The sequence below is a fragment of the Mixophyes fleayi genome, chromosome 1, assembly GCF_038048845.1.
Source record: "Mixophyes fleayi isolate aMixFle1 chromosome 1, aMixFle1.hap1, whole genome shotgun sequence".
Taxonomy (NCBI): Eukaryota; Metazoa; Chordata; class Amphibia; order Anura; family Limnodynastidae; genus Mixophyes; species Mixophyes fleayi.
Window position 1 is genome coordinate 369,382,392 of NC_134402.1, and position 20,079 is coordinate 369,402,470.

Genomic DNA, 20,079 nt, shown 5'->3' on the forward strand with positions numbered 1-20,079 from the left:
AGTACATTCTACAAAATGACAGCTAGAATCTGATTGGTTGCTATAGGCAACATCTCCACTTTTCAAACCCGCCGGAAAACTCTCAGCTTGATACATTTACCCTATGGTGTTCAACACTTAAAGTGTGAAAAGAAATTGAGAATCGACAATTAGGAGGAAACAGGGCTAATTTTTAAGAAAGTGTTAAAGTGGATTTCATACTGAGCAGTCATTTTGCGTGGAGCAGTCCATTCGGTGTAGGTTTTTTTTCCTTTCCCATATGGATTTCAACCTTCCCACCGGATTAAGGTGGACCAAGAAAGAAAGAAGGTTTTAGTGCTTATTATGGGGTCAAAAATATTAATTACTTTGTTAATTATTTATTAATATACAGGGGACATATTTATTTTTCAATATACAGGGGATATATTTATTTATTAATATCTAGGGGATGTATTTATTTACTAATTACAGGGGCATAATTATTTATTAATATACAGGGGGCATATTGATTTATCAATATACAGGGATATATTTATTTATTAATATCCAGGGGGTGTATTTATTTACTAATTACAGGGGCATAATTATTTATTAATATACAGGATACACATTTCATTATTAATTATGGAAGCAAGATTACTGTACTTGTTACAGGGGGACAAATCTTTACTTATTAAGGCGGCACAATTTCTATACTTTTTACCTTCACTTGTGGCGGATGTACTTGCGCCCACATGCATGCTGACGCTTGTAGTTCTCTACCAGCGCCAGCATGCAATAACACTGAAGGACTGTCTGTGTATGCTGGCACTTATAGTGCACAATAGGTAACATTATATTTTTACATTTATACACTGGTACCTATCAGCAGGGATTACCAGGATGGTCCCAGTGTTAGCCAGCATTGGGGTGGTACTCTCTAGGTGCAGAGCCAGATAATTTTTTTGGGCCTCCCCTACAGGACCAAGCTTGATGCTGTGTGGTCTGGATTGGTACAAAATGTAAGGGAGGAGAAATATTTAATTTAATTTATTTATTTTTGTATGTTGTCCCCATTCTGTGACAAGATAGGTCAAGCAGCTTGTGATCTGAGGTTTGAGCCATTTCACCTGTCAAAACCTTATTTCCATTTTCTTTTTTAACTATTAAACAATGGTTTGCCATGTAGTTTGGCAAACCGCCGCTTGATACATGGGATGATTTGTATCACAGCACATGGGTTTGAGACTGACACTGAAAAGAAATCATTTTAAAAATAAACAAAAATAAATAAATAAATGCCATTTATTTTGTTACAGATACAGCCTGTCCGCGTGGATTTGCAAGAGTCAAAGGAGTATCATGTGAAGGTGACGTTGTTTTTTTTTAATTCAATGTCAATATGATATTTGTGTTCAACTAGAGTTAAAATATTTTGATGAATAAACCTGGGTGAACAAAGCAAAGGTAAATCTTTGCTATTTCTTTTCATCTTCAATTAAACTATACTTCAGAAATCATGTCTTAAACTACTTTTTCTTCTGAGATTTTTCACACCTGCAGCCTAGTTGTGTGACAATAAGGCATGTTCTAACACACTGCTTAAGAGGATTTTAATAATATCTAATCGTTACATTCATTATGTTAAGCATATTTATTGATACCGGTCATAACCTGTCTATTTTGTTGTTGTGCTTTAGATGTCAATGAGTGTAAGGTGTTCCCTGGTGTGTGCCTCAATGGGCTCTGCGTCAATAACCAGGGATCATTTCTCTGTGAGTGTCCTGAAGGGTTCACTCTGGATGGAACAGGCAGACTTTGCCTAGGTAAATATGTTCTTTTGTTTTTGTTTGGTGAATATCTATATAGGCACAAGTGACATGAATATATTTAACATATCCTGTAAAATATATCTTTATATATAGTGATGTAATCTCATATATTTGCTGTCACTTGGATAAATTCTAAATTGTTATTGTCTAGAGTACTATTGTAACTAATATATATATATATGAGGTGTAGTGATGTCTTATGCGTAATTAGGGTAGTGAAATAAAAACACCCCTGGATTTGAAGATCAAGCAGTTTGCTTTGTTTTAAAGTCAGGATTGAGAATAATATAGAGAATACTATAAATCCGCACTGTAAAAGGTGTGTGTATATATGTATGTATACATATCTACTATATAAATGCCTAGTGGCGTGTGTGAAAAAAAAAACAAGCTGCAGCGCCACCTGCTGGGCAGAGTTATACACTGACCTATATATTTCTTGAAGAAGAAGAAGTGACAGTTGGGAGTGGTTGGTGGTTGCCGGGGGTAACAGTGGGGAGTTTTTAACACCTTAAGTAGCTTGATGAAGGATGTGGCGATGAAGATGAAGGATGAGGTGATGGAGAAAAATGATGAGGTGGTGACATGTGGAAAAAACCACGTTAAAAAAGGGCGCTTGCGTCGGGAAGTAACGCTCTTCCCCTGAGGAGGCGTGGGCTAGGCTCAAATGCATGACAAGAACCTTTTTAACACCTTAAGTAGCTTGATTTGACTAGAATGCATGAGTATCATGTGCGGGTTAACTTGTATATATATATATATATATATATATATATATATATATACATACATACACACACACCCATTTATGTGTTTGTGTGTGTATTTTCCTGCTTAGTGAAGACTAAGACAAAAGGTTGTACATAGTTAAGTAATATTTCTATTAAATATTTTTTCGCTATTTTTATTCACAAAGCAGTAATTTACCTTAATTTACATTATCATCTGTTTTACAGCAAACATTAGTGATAATTTTAGTAGTGACCAACAAATTTTGCCAGCTACATTTTTAAGTACTTTATTTATGACCAGGTCAGCAACATGAATAAATAAGATATCAAGCATGCTAACAGGGCAGAAAATGGCTCAATCATTGATTAATGCAAACAGCAGCATCATCATTAGCAGCAGCTATTTACATGTCTTGAGTTGCATGACTGATAATGATCTTAGATGACGACCAATTTTTCCAGAAGTTGGGAGAGAACTTGATTGGGGGTAATGGCAAGAGGAGAAAAGAATGTTAGAAGGGTCAAGGCTGGATGAGCGTGGGAAGGGTTCATAGGAAGATTATAACCCCCTATAGTCACCCAGTCAATGGTGACTTTAGGGGAAAGGGTAGTCAAGAATTAAAGTGAAACACCCGTGATTTCAATGTCTTACAAAATGCTTTAGAGATATTATGGATAATGCTGGTCATAAATTCCATTTAGTATACATACAAAACTCATTTGAGGACTGTTTGCTTGGTTGAAGCTGTTGGGGATTTCTAGTCCACCACTGGTTGGCAGGAAGCAGCCAACATTATGTACCTAGACACCCAGTGGGAGAAGAGTATATTTGGGAGACACAAGAATACCTAGGTCCAGAATTTAGTTTACTAGAAGTGTATTGTCTCTCCAAAAAGAGATCTATTTTGCGCAGTGCCGTCAAATATGGAGAAAGGAACGCCAGCTTTCTTTATGAACAGTTTTAGTATGCGAATTTCTCTGACAAAATAAATTATTCACAGTGGTTTACTCCCTTGCAGATTTACGTATGGAGCAATGTTTCCTAAAATGGGATGAAGACGAATGTGTTCAGCCAATTCCTGGCAGGTTCCGTCTGGATGCCTGCTGCTGTGCTGTGGGAGCAGCCTGGGGCTCAGAGTGTGAGGAGTGTCCAAAGTCTGGTTCTAATGAATATAAGCTCTTGTGTCCCAGAGGTCCCGGCTTTACCAACAGAGCAGATGTTTTATCAGGGAGACCTTTCTATAAAGGTAATGTTATCTGAGTCTAGAGGTTTATAATATAGGGAACAGTACAGTACAGTACTACAAAATTAAATAATCGTGCTTTAGACATTATCACTCATCAGAATATTTCAGGACGAGGAAAGCGCTTATCCAAATAGCCAAGTTATAGAAAATTATGGATTCTTCAGAGAGTGTGTCCAAGGGCTAGATTTACTAAACTGTGGGTTTGAAAAAGTGGAGATGTTGCCTATAGCAACCAATCAGATCCTAGCTATCATTTATTTAGTACATTCTACAAAATGAAAGCTAGAATCTGATTGGTTGCTATAGGCAACATCTCCACTTTTTCAAACGCGCAGTTTAGTAAATATACACCCATGTGTTTTAAGAATTCATTTTGATATTTGTAAGAATTGCAAATACATACAAATATTGTCCTCTGTTAGTAGTGTCTTCTACTACTTTACATGATAAATAGGGAAAGCTCATATAATAACATGTTTTTGTCCTTAGATATAAATGAATGTAAAGCCTTCCCTGGGATTTGCACTAATGGAAAATGCAGAAATACAATTGGAAGCTTCAAGTGTAAATGTAACAATGGATTTGCATTGGACATGGAAGAAAGAAATTGCACAGGTAACACAAAACGTACACAGCTTTTAGTGTTATATAGGTAACATTCTTACATTTAATTATTTTCTATGAACAGTGCTACTTATTTGATATACTAAAATGTCATTACCAATAACTCATTAACCATTAAAACTACTGTATATTGACTGTTTAAGTTTTATTTTATAACATGTATTTATTAAATGCAACTTGTCTGTGTTTGCTTTTCCTTTTTTCATTGACATGAAAAACTCACATGGCTGCCAACTTTAAAAAAAATATATAAACTATATAAAATTTACAATCTGTGTTAATAAATTTAAAAACTCAATGCAAAAATGCACAAATAACAATCAATAAAGCAAAACTGAAGTTCCGGTAACTGCTTAAATCAAGGCAGTGCTGGGATAAAGTGTGTCTATAGGAGCTTGGGACACCATAAGCCGACAGGACAGCTTCTGTGCAGCTTGGCATAAATTATTTAGGGCCTCATATGCACAAGTGTGAAAATACATACATTTACTATAATTTTTAATGCTAGTAAGATGCATGTGAACGGTGTTGATACTGATTGTTTCCAATGTCACCATTCCCATTTGTGTTCCTACTTGTGTTCATGAACATTGGCATTGCCTTTTATGAAACGTTGTCCGCTCCACTTTTTGTGCTTAAGTAGAAATCATTGACCTCCCGAAAGCAAGTACAAGCACTTGCTAACCACCTCATGTCATATTTGTTCATGTTTGACATGCTGTGTCCTTGGCATTTGAACTTGTGTTGTTCATATACCAGTGGGCACCAAACCTCAATGTCTGGATTTTTGCTGGGATTTCACACTATTCTTCCAGGAGAAATGCCATCATATGATGGTTTGTTAAGGGTGGTGCACAATGCAGTCTCAGGCACTTTCCCATAATTCAAATCTATACCAAATGGATGTTGTTTGTCCCCTAGACTTCCATGCTTATATCACATTAGCCACTGTTCCTTTTGAAACCTCAGCAAGATTAAGTCTTCAGCTACTCCCCAGGGATCACCCCTGTCAGTCATTAAGATCTCTTCCACATAGAACCAAAACATTGCATAAATGGGCAACACAGAGCAAGTTTTATACATGAGCATAAGCACAATGGGATGTTAATTGCTTTATTAACTCATTGCTGAATGAGATTAGAAGAAAATCGTGTAATATTTAGTGACAGTTGTCCATGGAGGTCTAGAGGAAAAAGTCATTTGTAATTCAACATGCTTTTGTTAGCTGTTGTGACTATTATCATGAAATTTATTATTCAAGTGCTATTGAAATGAAAGTGATTGCATTAAACAAGAATGTTAATGTTATCTCTATGTACAGACATTGATGAGTGCCGCATCTCTCCTGATCTTTGTGGGAGTGGTACTTGTGTCAATACACCTGGCAGCTTTGAATGTGAGTGCTTCGAAGGCTTTGAAAGTGGCTTCATGATGATGAAGAACTGTATGGGTGAGTTACTCAGGAAATCTTGTCTTTGCTGCTCAGTGAGGTCTATATATATATATATATATATATATATATATATATATATATATATGTATATGTATATATATATACATATATTAGCCACTATATCACTATTATTCCTACTGTGTTCTCTGTTAATTAAAGCATGGACATCATAAGCATATATAGAGTTGCAATTTTATCATTAATACCAATTTGCATAAATGGATTTTCTAACATCATCACTATTAACATTTATTTATATAGCATCGTCATATTCCGTAGCACTTTACAATTGGGAGCAAGCACAGTAATAAACAAACTGGGTAGAACAGACAAAGAGGTGAGAGGGCTCCGCTCACAAGCTTTAAATCTATGGGACATGTATAGAAATTGTTTTAATTGCACTAATTTGTTTTATACTGTAAACCTCTGTTTTGTGCCTATTTGGCTTTATGCCATCTTTTACAATGCCCCTATTCATAAATAAATCTGTGAATTTTACTAAGTTGCTGCATCTATCTGGGATTGTATAGAGAGAAAAAGTTCTAACACTTTCAATAAGAAACTCTGTTTCTGTGTTTTAGAAAACTCTTTATGCTGCCAGTCTTTAATGCCAGAGTGATTAGGAAATAATACCAATTTCAGTTTACTGTAAGTCTTTGTGTTCTGTTTCTTTGCAGACATAGATGAATGTGAACGGAACCCTTTGCTTTGCAGGGGTGGAGAATGTGTGAACACTGAGGGCAGTTTTCTATGCAACTGTCCCCCTGGGCATGAGCTCACGCCATCACGAGATGCCTGTGTAGGTGCGTCCAGAAAATGACTTAAACTATTCCATATGACATGTAATACTGCAGTTTGTGTTGGTAAAACAAAATATACATGCCTATAGTTAAGAGCCAGCACTGGCTTAAAATCTGTCAGGCCGTTGTCCAGAATTTCTTGTTCATTTTCTGTTCTAAATGTTTAAAAAAAATGTAAAGTTTGAAGCTACTTCTGTCAGTAGTACCTATGTGCTTATTATCCATCTGTGTCCTGAGGTTCTGACTTATTATCAGGTAACAAGAGGCAGGGAGAGCCTATACAGTGGGATATTACATGTAATTGTACTGGGGAATGCAATCCACATTTGTGCATTACAGACCACAAAATTATTTCTGTCTACATCAGACACCAGAAATAAACGCCAGTGCACCTTAATATGTACATTATAAATTCCAGTATCTGTGGATCGTTGTTGTTATTAAACAGGCCAAAGACACATTTTAATGGGAGACAACATACAAATGTAAAGCATTTTCTCCTGTTCAAGCCTATAATCTTGCCCCATTTTTCTGATATATGCCTACCAACATAAACAATCTATAATCATCTTTAATTACTAGTGCAATACATTAAGTTACTTTAAGCAGGTGTTACATGGAGTAGGTTGATGATTAAGGGGTGAATAACAAGAGTGGACTAAGGTGACAAATCCCTTGTATCTGGATCTGCTTCTTCTGAGCTTCACGTTCTATGCAGTCAGGATTGGATTTAATTTATTGGACCCTGTAAGCACCTAACCTATGTCATCGGAAGCCCCACCCTATCCACTAGCCATGCCTCTTCATCTGTCATAACTATCGGCTGAATAGTGACTCTGTACACTTCATAGGGATCTATGGACACTGCTGGTCATTATTGCATACACAGTGAAGGATTGGAACTACTTTGTTCCCTCGTTGAACGTCATTTTTAGTCCAGTTAAAAAATCAAATGAAACGATATAATGTGCTTTGGAACCAGAATTATTCATCGTTACAGTGTACACACTAATGCGATATTGGATAGAGCACTTGTTTATCGTGTGATTGGCCTGATAATCAGCTGAAAACTCTGTAGTGTGTTCCCAGCCTATTGTTGTACGGTAGCTTTGGTGCTTGCAAATATAAGCACAAATCAATAAAAACATCTTAGTGAGCAAATCTTTTCTTTGCACAACATAAAATCAAGCAAGCCTTTACCTAAACTTTATACCATGGTAAACCTAAGTATGGGCACTATCGATAACACTACAACCAATAATGGTGAATACTTGAATTTATACAACATTTGACATTACGTATTTGGTGGTCTCACACTTTGATCTTGGCATTTGGGGAATAGTTCTCTTTCCTCATGTGTTCTTTGCACTTATTGTATGCCCCAACTTATATTTATTATGGACGCACCAAGTCCATATTTTAGGATTTGGCCAAATATTGAATCATTTTATAAAAGATTCTCCCAAATACCAAACAGAATCTGATCCTAATTTTATCATGTATGATTTTGTAATTTTAGCTCCTAGAAGCAATAACTATGACCTGTGAACTATGGTCATAGTGGAAATGAGGATTTAGATTTGATCAAAGTGGAGTCTTATTTAAGTGTTTACAACTTAGCAAATTCCCAAACTGAATTCAGTGCATCACATATATTCATGTTCTTTTGTGTACATTTCTATTCACGCACTTGTGAACCCTTTTACATATGTACTTTCTTCTGCATTGCAGCGTGTACCTTCGGTTGACCTAAATTAAATTGTAGGAGACAATAACAAATTTGTCCACTTGACCATATAAAACTACAGCTTCTAAATACTGTATAACTTTGCAGCTTGTATATATTTGCTAACATTTTTTTCTGTATCGCATACAGATGTCAATGAGTGCTCTCTCAGTGAAAATCTCTGTAGAAATGGAAAATGTGTGAATATGATCGGCATATACCAATGCTCTTGTAACCCAGGGTACCAATCCACCCCAGACAGACTGGGGTGCATAGGTAAGTAAAGAAAGAATGGCAATGCATAAATAGATTGATGCCCCTGAATGGGAGATATATATGCTTGTAGAATGAAACATGTGTAGATTTACTAGGGGGTGGGTGAGGGGTTGGCAGTGTGTAAAATAGGATAATAAAGTTCTGTCGTTGTGAAAAGACAAAAAACAGTTTAGCAGTATATTAATAAAGAGAGACAAAACATATACACATTAGCAACAATGTTTTTGCATTAAATTAAATAGCATGTATAACATGCTGTTAACATTCTAAAGGTTATTAAGCATATCTAAAGTGCTGTTGTGATGTCATAAAGGTCTATTTGTACAGTGTGGGGCTCATGTACAATTGGATGCAATTCCAACTTGTAAGTGCAAAATGCACTTTTCATTAGTGAGCATGCAGAGAAAAAAGGCATGTGTGTATATGCAGTCCGTACATCAGGATTTACACTTAGAGAGGGGGGAAAGGCCGGCAAGCTTAGTCCAAGTACAGGAAAGGCCTTTTGCGTACCTTACATACTAAGAGTTGGAAGCAGCTATAGATAATCCTTGTTTCACCCCTGGTGCAAGATCAATACTTACTAGTATATGGGAAAAAAATATTACTTAACACAAAACAAATGGGTACCCCTCCAAAACAAAAAGTATTGCCAGCACTAGCTCTGATAGCCCAGGCTATTGAAAAAGCGTACCCCCCCCCCCCCCCCCCCCCATACATGCCAATAGCAGCACCAGACTATACCTGTCTGACACTCCAGGGCCTGCTGGGACTTGTTAGTGCAGCATGTCAAAGAGATGTAGAAGCAAAAAAACACACACTGATAGCAAAGAACATTTAATTAGAAATAAAGACCCCCCCCCCCCACACACACACACACAGAAACTTTAATTTGCCACTTTATTACTCAATTAATTCCTGTGTCGTGGGAAAGTCCTATTCTTGTGTCCTTGGCAATCTATGTGTTAAAAGTAATAATCCTTAACACATCAACGAGGACTTGCTCATATTGGAGTCCTGCCACTAATGAGATCAGCCTGGCAATTCTTTTTATTACAGTGAATGAATTCAAATATTGGACAGTTGAACTAAAGGCACCCTAGTTCTCCTATTATTGTCAGGAACAAAATAAAACATGAAGGGACATTGTATAAGGTGAAAATGTTTAAAGTTGGCAACAGAGTAAATATGAAAGTAGGATGTAACGGTGACATTTTCACTTTTGCAAGACATGCGCTGTGAGTTTCACTTTCCAAACCGCAACCATTCCACTGCAGATGGTATGTGTGCTGTTGTGCATATAGATGTGCTATGCAGTATAAGTCTAAGTACCTGTTACATAGTACACATATATGTTACATCGTAAGCAGCACAAAATCACATACTATAAGTCATATCTATCTCCAACTGAAAAGCAGTTATTTAGTGTTCAGTATCATGTTATTTGTTAGAGGCACATGTATAGTTCTGTTACAAATGATGTTTGTCTTGTTTCAGATATTGACGAGTGTAAGTTTAGGAATGGAGGGTGTGACACCCACTGCGAAAACTCAGAAGGCAGCTATCAATGCAGTTGTCTTGAAGGCTATGCTTTACTGCCAGACTCAAGGACCTGTGCAGGTAATATATGATGTCAGATATTTACTTGTGCAGAGATAACGTTAGTCTGAATAACTGTAAGTGCACAGATGTGTTTGACATATAATAGACATGTGAAGTATTCGAATTGTGATATATGCCATGGTCATTGTGAATTGCTAGGGTTTCCAGTTGTCACCATATGTCAGAAAGTGTGTGAGTTATAGCTCCATATATTTGACACATCAGATTGGACATCATACTCAGTGATTCTTTGTGAGGCATTAAAAAGATCACGAAGTCTACTTTATGGCAAGACTATTTCCCCTGCACAAGACGGGCTAAGTGAGATTTATGTAAAGTGATCTCATCATACTCATTTCCTGATAACAAAGACTAAGCCAAATCCACCACAATTACTTTGAGGTTATGTTTCTGGGGAAAAGGTTGCGACAGTAGAAATATTTGGAATTAATCTTATTGTAGGTCTTGAACCGGGAGTACTAGAAAAGCAATTACTAGCTTGTAACTGACATATTCATTTAGGAGTGTGTTTGTATTTTTTTTAGTTGCCTATCAAAAAGAGCATGTTTATCAACAATCCACATTCACAATTAAAAATGTAACTACATACTTCATGCAGTAAATTGCAAAGGAAGTTAATAGTTACATTTTAAACACATTAAGCTTATTTAAGCAGAAATGTTCAAAATGTAGCCATCACCTACTCACACAGGAGACAGACTTTTTTTTAGGCTAAACCAGTATTCAGAAGACATAACTTCATTGAAGCACGAGATACTTTGCCCACCATGCCTCGGTATTTCACTTGTTTTTAATTAATGAGCTGGGTATTGGTCAGCCTATAAAATGTCACCCTTTACTGTATGTAAGGGTCGGATACATTTTAAGTAATTTGATCCGACATAAATAATGCAGAAAGTTTTCCTATTAGGCAGTAAAGGGGTATATCAGGCCTAGCCAACGGATGGCTGTTATGAAACTACAAGCCCCAGCATGCTCTGCCAGCCGATAACTGGCAGCGTATGCTGGGACTTGTAGTTTCACAACACCCGGAGAGCCACAAGTTGGTCAGGCTTGGCATATATCTTTAGTTAATTGATTAACTGGCTCACTTTTCATAAATTAGCACACTATAGAGATTATTTGTATTTTGTTTTTACTTTTTAGACATTTAATTTTGCAAGTTGTCTATGAAGTAAATGCTGTGGGTTGTACAAATCAGAGCTCAGGCTGGAGATTGATGAACTTTTAACAGTTGTTTTAACAAATGCTTGGTTTATAATTAAGTAACTCTATAGCACTTTCGTTTAGTGTAGCCACTTGGGAAAGTGACTAATACAATGCTCACTGACGTATAAAGCTAGTGATTTGTAGAGTAATTACGTTTTTCCATAAAATATTGATGCCTTAGTAACCTTAATAGCATGTGGTGTAATGATGTGTATGTAAACAGCACTGATGGATGTATAATTATTACTTTTTTATTATTATCCTTTATTTATATAGCACCAACATATTATACAGCACTTTACAGGGAATGTTTATCATTCTCTTCTGTGCATATGTAGTCTATCATGTGCACAGTCATCACTGATGTGTAAGTGTGATAATCTGTAGTGTAATGGTATAATATTCACCAATGTGTCATTGTAATGTTGTGTAGTGTGATGATATGTAAGTGTAATTCTGTATAGGGTAGTGATATGTAAATGTATCGATGTGGTATGTATACATAAGATGCTAACTGATGTCTCATAATGTATAGTCATGTATATGCGCACAGTACTCACTAATATGCAAATGTGATGATGTGTAAGTGCAATGATGTGTAGGGTGAGTGTGCAAGTGTAATGGTGTATAGTATTTTATGTGTATATGCACAGTCTTCACTGATGTGTAGCGTAATGATTTGTAAGTGTAATGATGTACAAAATGTGAATTGGAGTTTATGTATCATCATCATCATCAATTTATATAGCACCACTGATTCTGCAGCGCTGTACTCATTCACATCAGTCCCTTCCCCATTGGAGCTTACAGTCTAAATTCCCTAATATAAAGACACATTCACACACAGACACACAGACAGAGACTAGGGTCAATTTTGATAGCAACCAATTAACCTACCAGTATGTTTTTGGAGTGTGGGAGGAAGCTGGAGCACCCAGAGGAAACCCACGCAAATACAGGGAGAACATACAAACTCCACACAGGTAAGGCCATGGTCGGGAATCAAACTCATGACCCCAGTGCTGTGAGGCAGAAGGGCTAACCACTAGGCCATTGTGCTGCCCACTGTATGTATTTCTAGTATAAGTTAATTTGACCTTTCAGCAGTCATTACTTCAGTTAATGTCCAACTCCAGTGTTTGGTTTACACCACACTATTTACACTGTCTGCTAAAATTTTGTACATGGTCAATTTGTAGGGTTCTCTGTCTATACATGCATCTTCCTTTTTGATTCCTTGAGTTGACACACTGACCTTAGAAACTGATGTTAGAAATTGACTATACTGGTTCCTTTGTTTTTCTACATTTTCTAGATATTGATGAATGTGAAGACAACCCAGATATTTGTGATGGAGGACAGTGTACCAACATTCCAGGAGAGTACCGCTGCCTCTGCTATGATGGATTTATGGCTAGCATCGACATGAAAACATGTATAGGTAAATGAGGCTTTCCATCACTGCTCTTGCTCTGATTAATATCCCCTGTCTACCCCAAAAACTACTGTCTGGAAAGATAACTTCTGTTTCTCGCACATACACATGACAACCAAAAATATCCTCAATCCCTATAGCACTTGTTCCGGTAAAGATGGAACAAGTGTCTAACCCAATCAACTAGTAAATAAAACTAGTGCGAAGAAGTCAAGTTAACTTAAAGGGTTTGCCTACATATTGCCTTATTAAGATATTACCTACGTCGCCAGAAGGGGGCAATCCACAGGCAGTCCTACCAAATATGAAATTGATTACCTGTAGCTGAATTATGTCTCCAACAAGTGGAGGGAGTGTGTGGGGATATGTTATTGTGTAGGCTAGGGCAGCTATTCCACCTAGTCAAGATTTTATGCTGCATTTCTGTAACAGAGAGGCTAGAAGAGCAAATATGTGTCAGTGTAAAGATCTTTAGCCACTGCACTGCGTCAAGGGTTCTATCAAGGTCTCTCTGCCAGGTCTGGGTATATTTGGGTAACGAAGGGTGGGAGCTCTTAAGGATGATCTGGTAAATCTATGCGCCATGACTTCAGTGCTTAGATATGCATATCCAGAGGAATCTAGTGTTATGAGTGATTGAAGTAAGTGGGGAAACAATGGAAGAAATATGTTTAAGCATCCTAAGTTTATTCCATATCCTCAGAGTTGTTTCTATCGTTGGGTGAGAAGTCTATGAGATATTCTCTACCCAAAGGACTATATCCAGTGGGCATCTGTTTCGTCTTAGAGTTGTAGGATTCAGTCGATAATTCTATTAAGTACAATTGTATAATAATAGCCCTTTAAACAAGGGAGTTGTGTGCCCCCCCCCCTGAATTTTACGCCTGTAGAGGAGGTCATGATTAAGGCAAGCTTCCCCCCCCCTCCCTTGGACAATCCCAGATTGTTTCCTGCAGATTCATAAAAAGTGGTTTGAGATTGGGGTAGGTACTTTATATCAAGTAGAGGACTCCGAGGAACGTATTCATTTTTATGATATTAATTATACCAAGCCACGAAAAGGAATATGCATCCTGCCATTTAATTCAGCCCAGATCTTAGATAATAGGATAGCAAAATTTAATTTGCACCGATTTGAGAGATCCTTGGATAAGATAATCCCTAAGTATCAAGTGAGATGGGTTCCAAGTGAAGTGGAAGGCATGCCACAATCCATCTAATGTGAAGCATGAAACATTGATGTTTAATGAGATTGACTTGAAAAGTTTTATTTTTAAATTTGACAGCTCCCTGAAGTGTTGGAATTCTTTCATGAGATTAGGAATAGTGATAACCGGAATAATGATCAAGTCTAATAAGTCATCAGCAAATAGAGCTAATTTTTATTCCTTACCTCTTAAGCGTATGTCACTGATGTCTGGATTCTTCTTTATGGTCCTATCCAGCACCTCCATGAACAAGATTAGAATCAATGGAAAAATGGGGCTTCCCTGTCTGGTCCCATTCAAAATAGGAGCCAGAGAGGGAGCCATTTAGTCTGATCTGAGGGTTTTTTGTAAAGAGCCAAACTTTTGTTGAGGTATGACAGACAAAGACCCATGTGCTTCAACATGCCTTGAATGAGTTGCAAATTCACCTTGTCAAGCTCTTTTTCAGTGTCTGTTGATATTAAAATTAAAGGAGTCCTTGATTTTGTAACATAATGGACTAAGTCTACTGTTTTAGTAATGTTGTCAGGGGCTTCTCAGCCAGGGTCAAAGCCAACCTGATCAGTGTAGATCATAGGTGAATTGGTAATAAAATTGGGGCATGGTCTGACCAATTGTAGCCTTGTGCAATAAAGGCAGGTGTCTATGACTAATGATCTATCCTTGTGTAGGTGTCATGACTATGTGAGTAAGTAAGTACTCCCTGTCAGCAGGTTGAAATAAATACATTTTAAATTATGTTTTTTGTCTGCACCAACAGCATAAGTTACCTTGTTTTGGTAAAATAGAAATGACAGGTTATGTAATAAGTCACAGTGAAAAAATCAAAGCTCACCCCTACACTTACAATAGGCCCCCAATCTCAAATTACATTAGTTGCAGATATTTCCAGAGTACAGATTGAAATATAATTGGAAAATAATGTAGTGATGTAAAGCTATTAGTCATATGCTATTAATCTATTACCACTCTCATCAGCTTAATTTCCCCTTAATTAAGTAGTCTGACTTCCTGGCCTTTCAGTGGACTTGCTGATGCATACATAAAACTTAGGTAAGTTTTTAATTACACATTGTTAGTTGTAGCAAGTAAGGGATGGTTTACATTATCCGGTGTGCTATTGTATGATGTACTGGAAAAGTGTACAGGTACAGAATTCCCCTGGCAACTTGGACATGGTTTTCGTTTGAACCCATTCATTGGAAAAATAAGTCTTGTCACCTCCGCAGCCCAGTATTTATCCCATACTCTACTTGAGTTACAGTAATCCAGATGCTGGTGATGTCATGGGCTTATGAGAAATACTATGTGCTCTTAACCCCTTGCAAAAAGTCTGCCACATATTGCACAACTAGCTAGATAGAGCTATTACAGGGTTTTTTTTTTCAGCAGTGTTACAATTTAGAAAAACACAAGACTTAGTACTCAATTACTGCATCTATGGACAATTGTGTAGCCATTTCTTATACTGCTGTTAATACAAATATAGCATCAAAATGCTTGCCTAAGAAATAGAAGGATAATTTTAAGGTTAAACACAACGAAAATCCCTCAGATAATATATTGGCTTTACAAGTGTGTTAGCAAGACAGCTTGTTTTCCACATGTCCTGTGTGCCCAATACTACAGCAAAGCAAAACACACATTTCATGCTACATGGATAAAATTGTCTCACAAATATAAAAAATGAGGGATCGGAGGAAGTATGTAAATGGTTTCTTATAAGCCCCTTTTGACTAATTATGTATGCAGCACCTCTGGTTTGAAGAAAAAGTGCACTTTTGCTCAACTCTCTGCATTCTCACATGCCCACCACACTGTAAATAGGGGAGGGGGTGACATAGCAGGGAGATGTCCATCATCATCATCATCATCACCATTTATTTATATAGCGCCACTGATTCCGAGAGCACTGTACAGAGAACTCACTCACATCAGTGCCTGCCCCATTGGAGCTTACAGTCTAAATTTCCTAACATACAGACACACACACACACACAGACAGACATAGAGAGAGACTAGGGTCAATTTTGATAGCAGCCAATTAACCTACTATTATGTTTTTGGAGTTTGGGAGGAAACCCACGCAAACACAGGGAGAACATAGAAACTCCGTACAGACAAGGCCATGATTGGGAATTGAACTCATGACCACAGTGCTGTGAGGCAGAAGTGCTAACCACTAAGCCACCATGCTGCCCACAAGTGGACTGTCCCTTTAATAACACACTGTACCTACCAGATATTTACAACACTTTTTAAAAAAGATTTTGCCACACTTTACTTACAGTGAAGAGTGTCGGCAAGCCCACCTCACCCTAACCAAAATGGTTGCTTTGTATATATCTTGGACTCAAATGGAGAGGTATCCTGTATTCTACATGATCCTGCCTGGCAAATTATTTGAAAAAAATCGAGATATTATTAGCAAGGAACTCATGTGTGGGATCAGCTGTATTAAATTTATAGATTGGATCCTACAATTTTAGATATATCGAGAGATCATATAAAGTGTATACATAAATCAAAACTTATATTGCATCAAATATCCTTAAAGTGGATATTATTGCACCAAACTAAATACTGTATGTACATCAGCACTACTACACTTTCATGAAATTACCAACGTACATGCTTACAACAGAACCAAGTATATTGTAGGATGAAGACTGTCCAACATTACTAACCGTACAGAAAGTGTTATAGCCCGAACATTAGTATATTAGTGATGTTTCTTCAAATTGTTCTATAATAATGCTTTATTTGACTCATAGTGCTATATTTGTAAATCTTAATATTAATTTCTTTCTTTACAGACGTGAACGAATGTGACATCAACTCAAACATCTGTATGTTTGGTGAATGTGAGAACACCAAAGGATCATTTGTATGTCACTGTCAGGTTGGGTATTCAGTGAAAAAGGGAACAACTGGATGTACAGGTATACCATGAATTTAATGAAGAAATTCACATGTTTTCTATAACTCCAGATTCCAATTCAGTTAAATATGTTGTCGTTACCACATTCTGTTTTTCTTCCATCCTAATAAAAAAAAAAAATTCAAACTCGACACTGGGGTTTTGCTTTTTATTTTCTGACTAACATGATTGCATGGTTTGAATTGTGAAAAGATGAAGTGGTGAAGAGTAAGCTGCCGGTGTTGCCTGTGATGTCATTGGCTTGCATGTGCATGTCAATGTGTACATTAACCTCTTACTTGCTTGCATGGCTATGTGTAAACACACTCACTAAAGATGCAGTCTAGTGTAGATTAAAAGGAGAAAAATGTTTTGCAAGGCCGGTTTAAAGGATAAATTGTTCTAAAAATTCTGGTTTTGTTATATTTGTCTAATTGAGACATGTTGAACTGTATTTGTAAGATTATTTTGCAACCTTTTCTCTTATTTGTAAGGTTATAAAGAAGTCAGTATAAAACAGGTAGTATCAAACTTGACTTCATTGTCACAGTAATTGTTTCTCTTTCCGGAATGAAATTAAGTTGTTTTTTTCACAAAGCATTTTGAGCAATCACAAAAGTTGTTTTCTTTTAAGTATTTCAGAGACTGAAAACTGTTGAATCTCTGGTAATAATGGTTATAGATAGATACTGATATAACATTTTGTAAAAATTTGCATGCATTGTAGTTAGTCAAACGCTACAGGACTTTTGTGAAACCTAGCATGATATAACCTAGCATGATATAATATAATCACTGGGCGACCTTTATTATGTTGATATTATCACGGGATCTGAAATATATTGCACATATTGCCTGAGAGAAACGATCAAGGTTGTACAAGAAGTAGCCTAATAATTAAATTGAATCCATCCAAACAGCACATTGCTAAAAAAAAAAAATCAAATTGAAACTGATTCTTCAGCTGACTCATATTTTACGTATGGCATATGTATGAAATTAGGAATTTTTCCAGGGTTTCATTGCACAATGCTTACATCATGTACATGGAATTTATAGACAAAGTGAAAATTCCAGTAACATACATAGAATCTAATATATAACATAACAATAAATGTTTTTAAATTTTTATCTACAACAGGATCAATAATTAAATATGCTTTCCAGCTGAATATTTTTCCCTGTATGTTGTGTGCTCTGCAAATCAAACAGTTAAAAAGCTAATGATAATACTAATAATTTTAATCTAATGAGGATTTCACCCTGGAGGACAACAATGGGAATTCACTTGACTAGGATGGACCTTCACTTTTAGCACATTTATTTCTAAACTGCACAAACTAGGAGAAATATTGCTCATGACTCTGAGGAAGAAATGTGAGAACTGTTGTACAACAGCTAAAGAGTGAGAGTTATTTAGAGGTTCTATTTAATAAAACCCCTACTTTAATAAAATTATTGATCGTTGCTCGTCGCAGTGATTGAATATATTTTTTCACCCAATTTATTAACAAAATGTCACCTGGACAGCTGAGCTAAACTCAGCTTCCCGGTGATACTGGCTGACAGCAGTAAGAGAAGTCTTACCGCATGCCAAGTCAATCCTAGGACACTCTGCTTTAGCTGGCGTGCCGGCTAGCGCATGTGCATTGGAAATAACAGCTCAGAATCGGTTTCCAGTACCAGATTCTATATATAAAAAAAAAATCATTAAAGTTAAAAAAAAAAGAAAAGAAAACAGAAAAATTCTTTATTTTAATAATAAAGCAGTTTTTCTTGTGGGCACCCCTGGCTAGCGCCATCCTACCATCTGAAATAACCTTGGTAAATAGGCATCCCCATGCTTTGCATAGGAAAGTATCACAGGAGGCCCCTTGTGATGGATACCTGCCGGCAATAACCTTCACCGACTGCTGACTTTGAAAAAAAGGAAGATGCCCAAAATCCTGGAAAAACTTCCTGTTTTTGCAGGATTTAGGGCTTATCATCCTTTAGTAAGTAGACCTCTTAGTCTATATTAGCTTAATTTTATCCTTAGGTTTTCTTTGAATCAGCCTTGACCTAATACCAACTGACCTGAGAGATCACATGCTGGTGTCATCATTATACTCCAACTACCCTTACTGCAACAAAGATGTATAGCATAACATCTCCTTTCTGATCTGAAGAAGCTGATTTACTCTACCAGTGTCTGAGAGACTTAGAGTTGCTCAGGTTGCCTCATGATTGGCATGGCATCTTGTGTCACATGTCTATCCTTGGAATATTTGTGCAACATAAAACTGTTCATTTCAGAACCTCAGATTGCATAATATTGTTATAATCTTTTCAGATGTGGACGAGTGTGAAATTGGCGCTCACAACTGTGACCTGCAAGCGACATGTCTAAACGTACCAGGAAGCTTTAAATGTTCTTGTAAGGAAGGCTGGATTGGAAATGGCATTACATGTAATGGTAGGCACAACTATGAAATTGGCTTATGGCATACATTAGTGGTGACATAAGTTTAAAGTAAAACTTTTCATCTGCTAAGGATGGGAAGAAGGGATATCACTTTTACTATTTCTAGTAATTTCACATTACATATAGGCAAGGTCAAGGGAAGAGTAATGGTTAATTTCATAGATCTAATTAGGCATACATCACATTTACAAATTAAAACACTAGGGGATATATGATTCTCAAAACTAAATCCATGACATATCTATGAAGCATAAAACTGAAGTCTGGAGGTACAGTATGTATTGTTAACTTATCTAATGTTAATATGCAGTAGCGGCAGGTTACACAATCTCTAACAACTGTTTTTATTTTGTAATGTAGACCTTGATGAATGCTCCAATGGAACTCACAGATGCAGCATTTCTGCCCATTGTCAAAACACCCCTGGATCTTACCGGTGTGCCTGTATTGAAGGTTATACTGGCGATGGATTTACATGCTCAGGTGAAACACATTTAAGCATTTCTTTATGTTCAAAGTAGCTCAAATACAAGACACATTGTTTATTAAAGTGCAATTGAAATTTAGAGACTT

General features: G+C 36.7%; 1 protein-coding gene across 1 annotated transcript in view; it reads left to right on the top strand.

Annotated features, from left to right (window-relative positions):
* The window catches only part of FBN2 (fibrillin 2), a 238,268-nt gene that overhangs the window by 151,585 nt on the left and 66,604 nt on the right, over positions 1-20,079 (top strand). The window contains exons 22-33 of the mRNA XM_075178804.1: positions 1,281-1,331; positions 1,662-1,787; positions 3,544-3,771; positions 4,261-4,386; positions 5,717-5,845; positions 6,526-6,651; positions 8,525-8,650; positions 10,145-10,267; positions 12,795-12,920; positions 16,939-17,064; positions 19,375-19,497; positions 19,867-19,989. Of these exons, the coding sequence (XP_075034905.1) occupies positions 1,281-1,331; positions 1,662-1,787; positions 3,544-3,771; positions 4,261-4,386; positions 5,717-5,845; positions 6,526-6,651; positions 8,525-8,650; positions 10,145-10,267; positions 12,795-12,920; positions 16,939-17,064; positions 19,375-19,497; positions 19,867-19,989 (1,533 nt within the window). The remainder of the gene's footprint in view (positions 1-1,280; positions 1,332-1,661; positions 1,788-3,543; positions 3,772-4,260; positions 4,387-5,716; positions 5,846-6,525; positions 6,652-8,524; positions 8,651-10,144; positions 10,268-12,794; positions 12,921-16,938; positions 17,065-19,374; positions 19,498-19,866; positions 19,990-20,079) is intronic.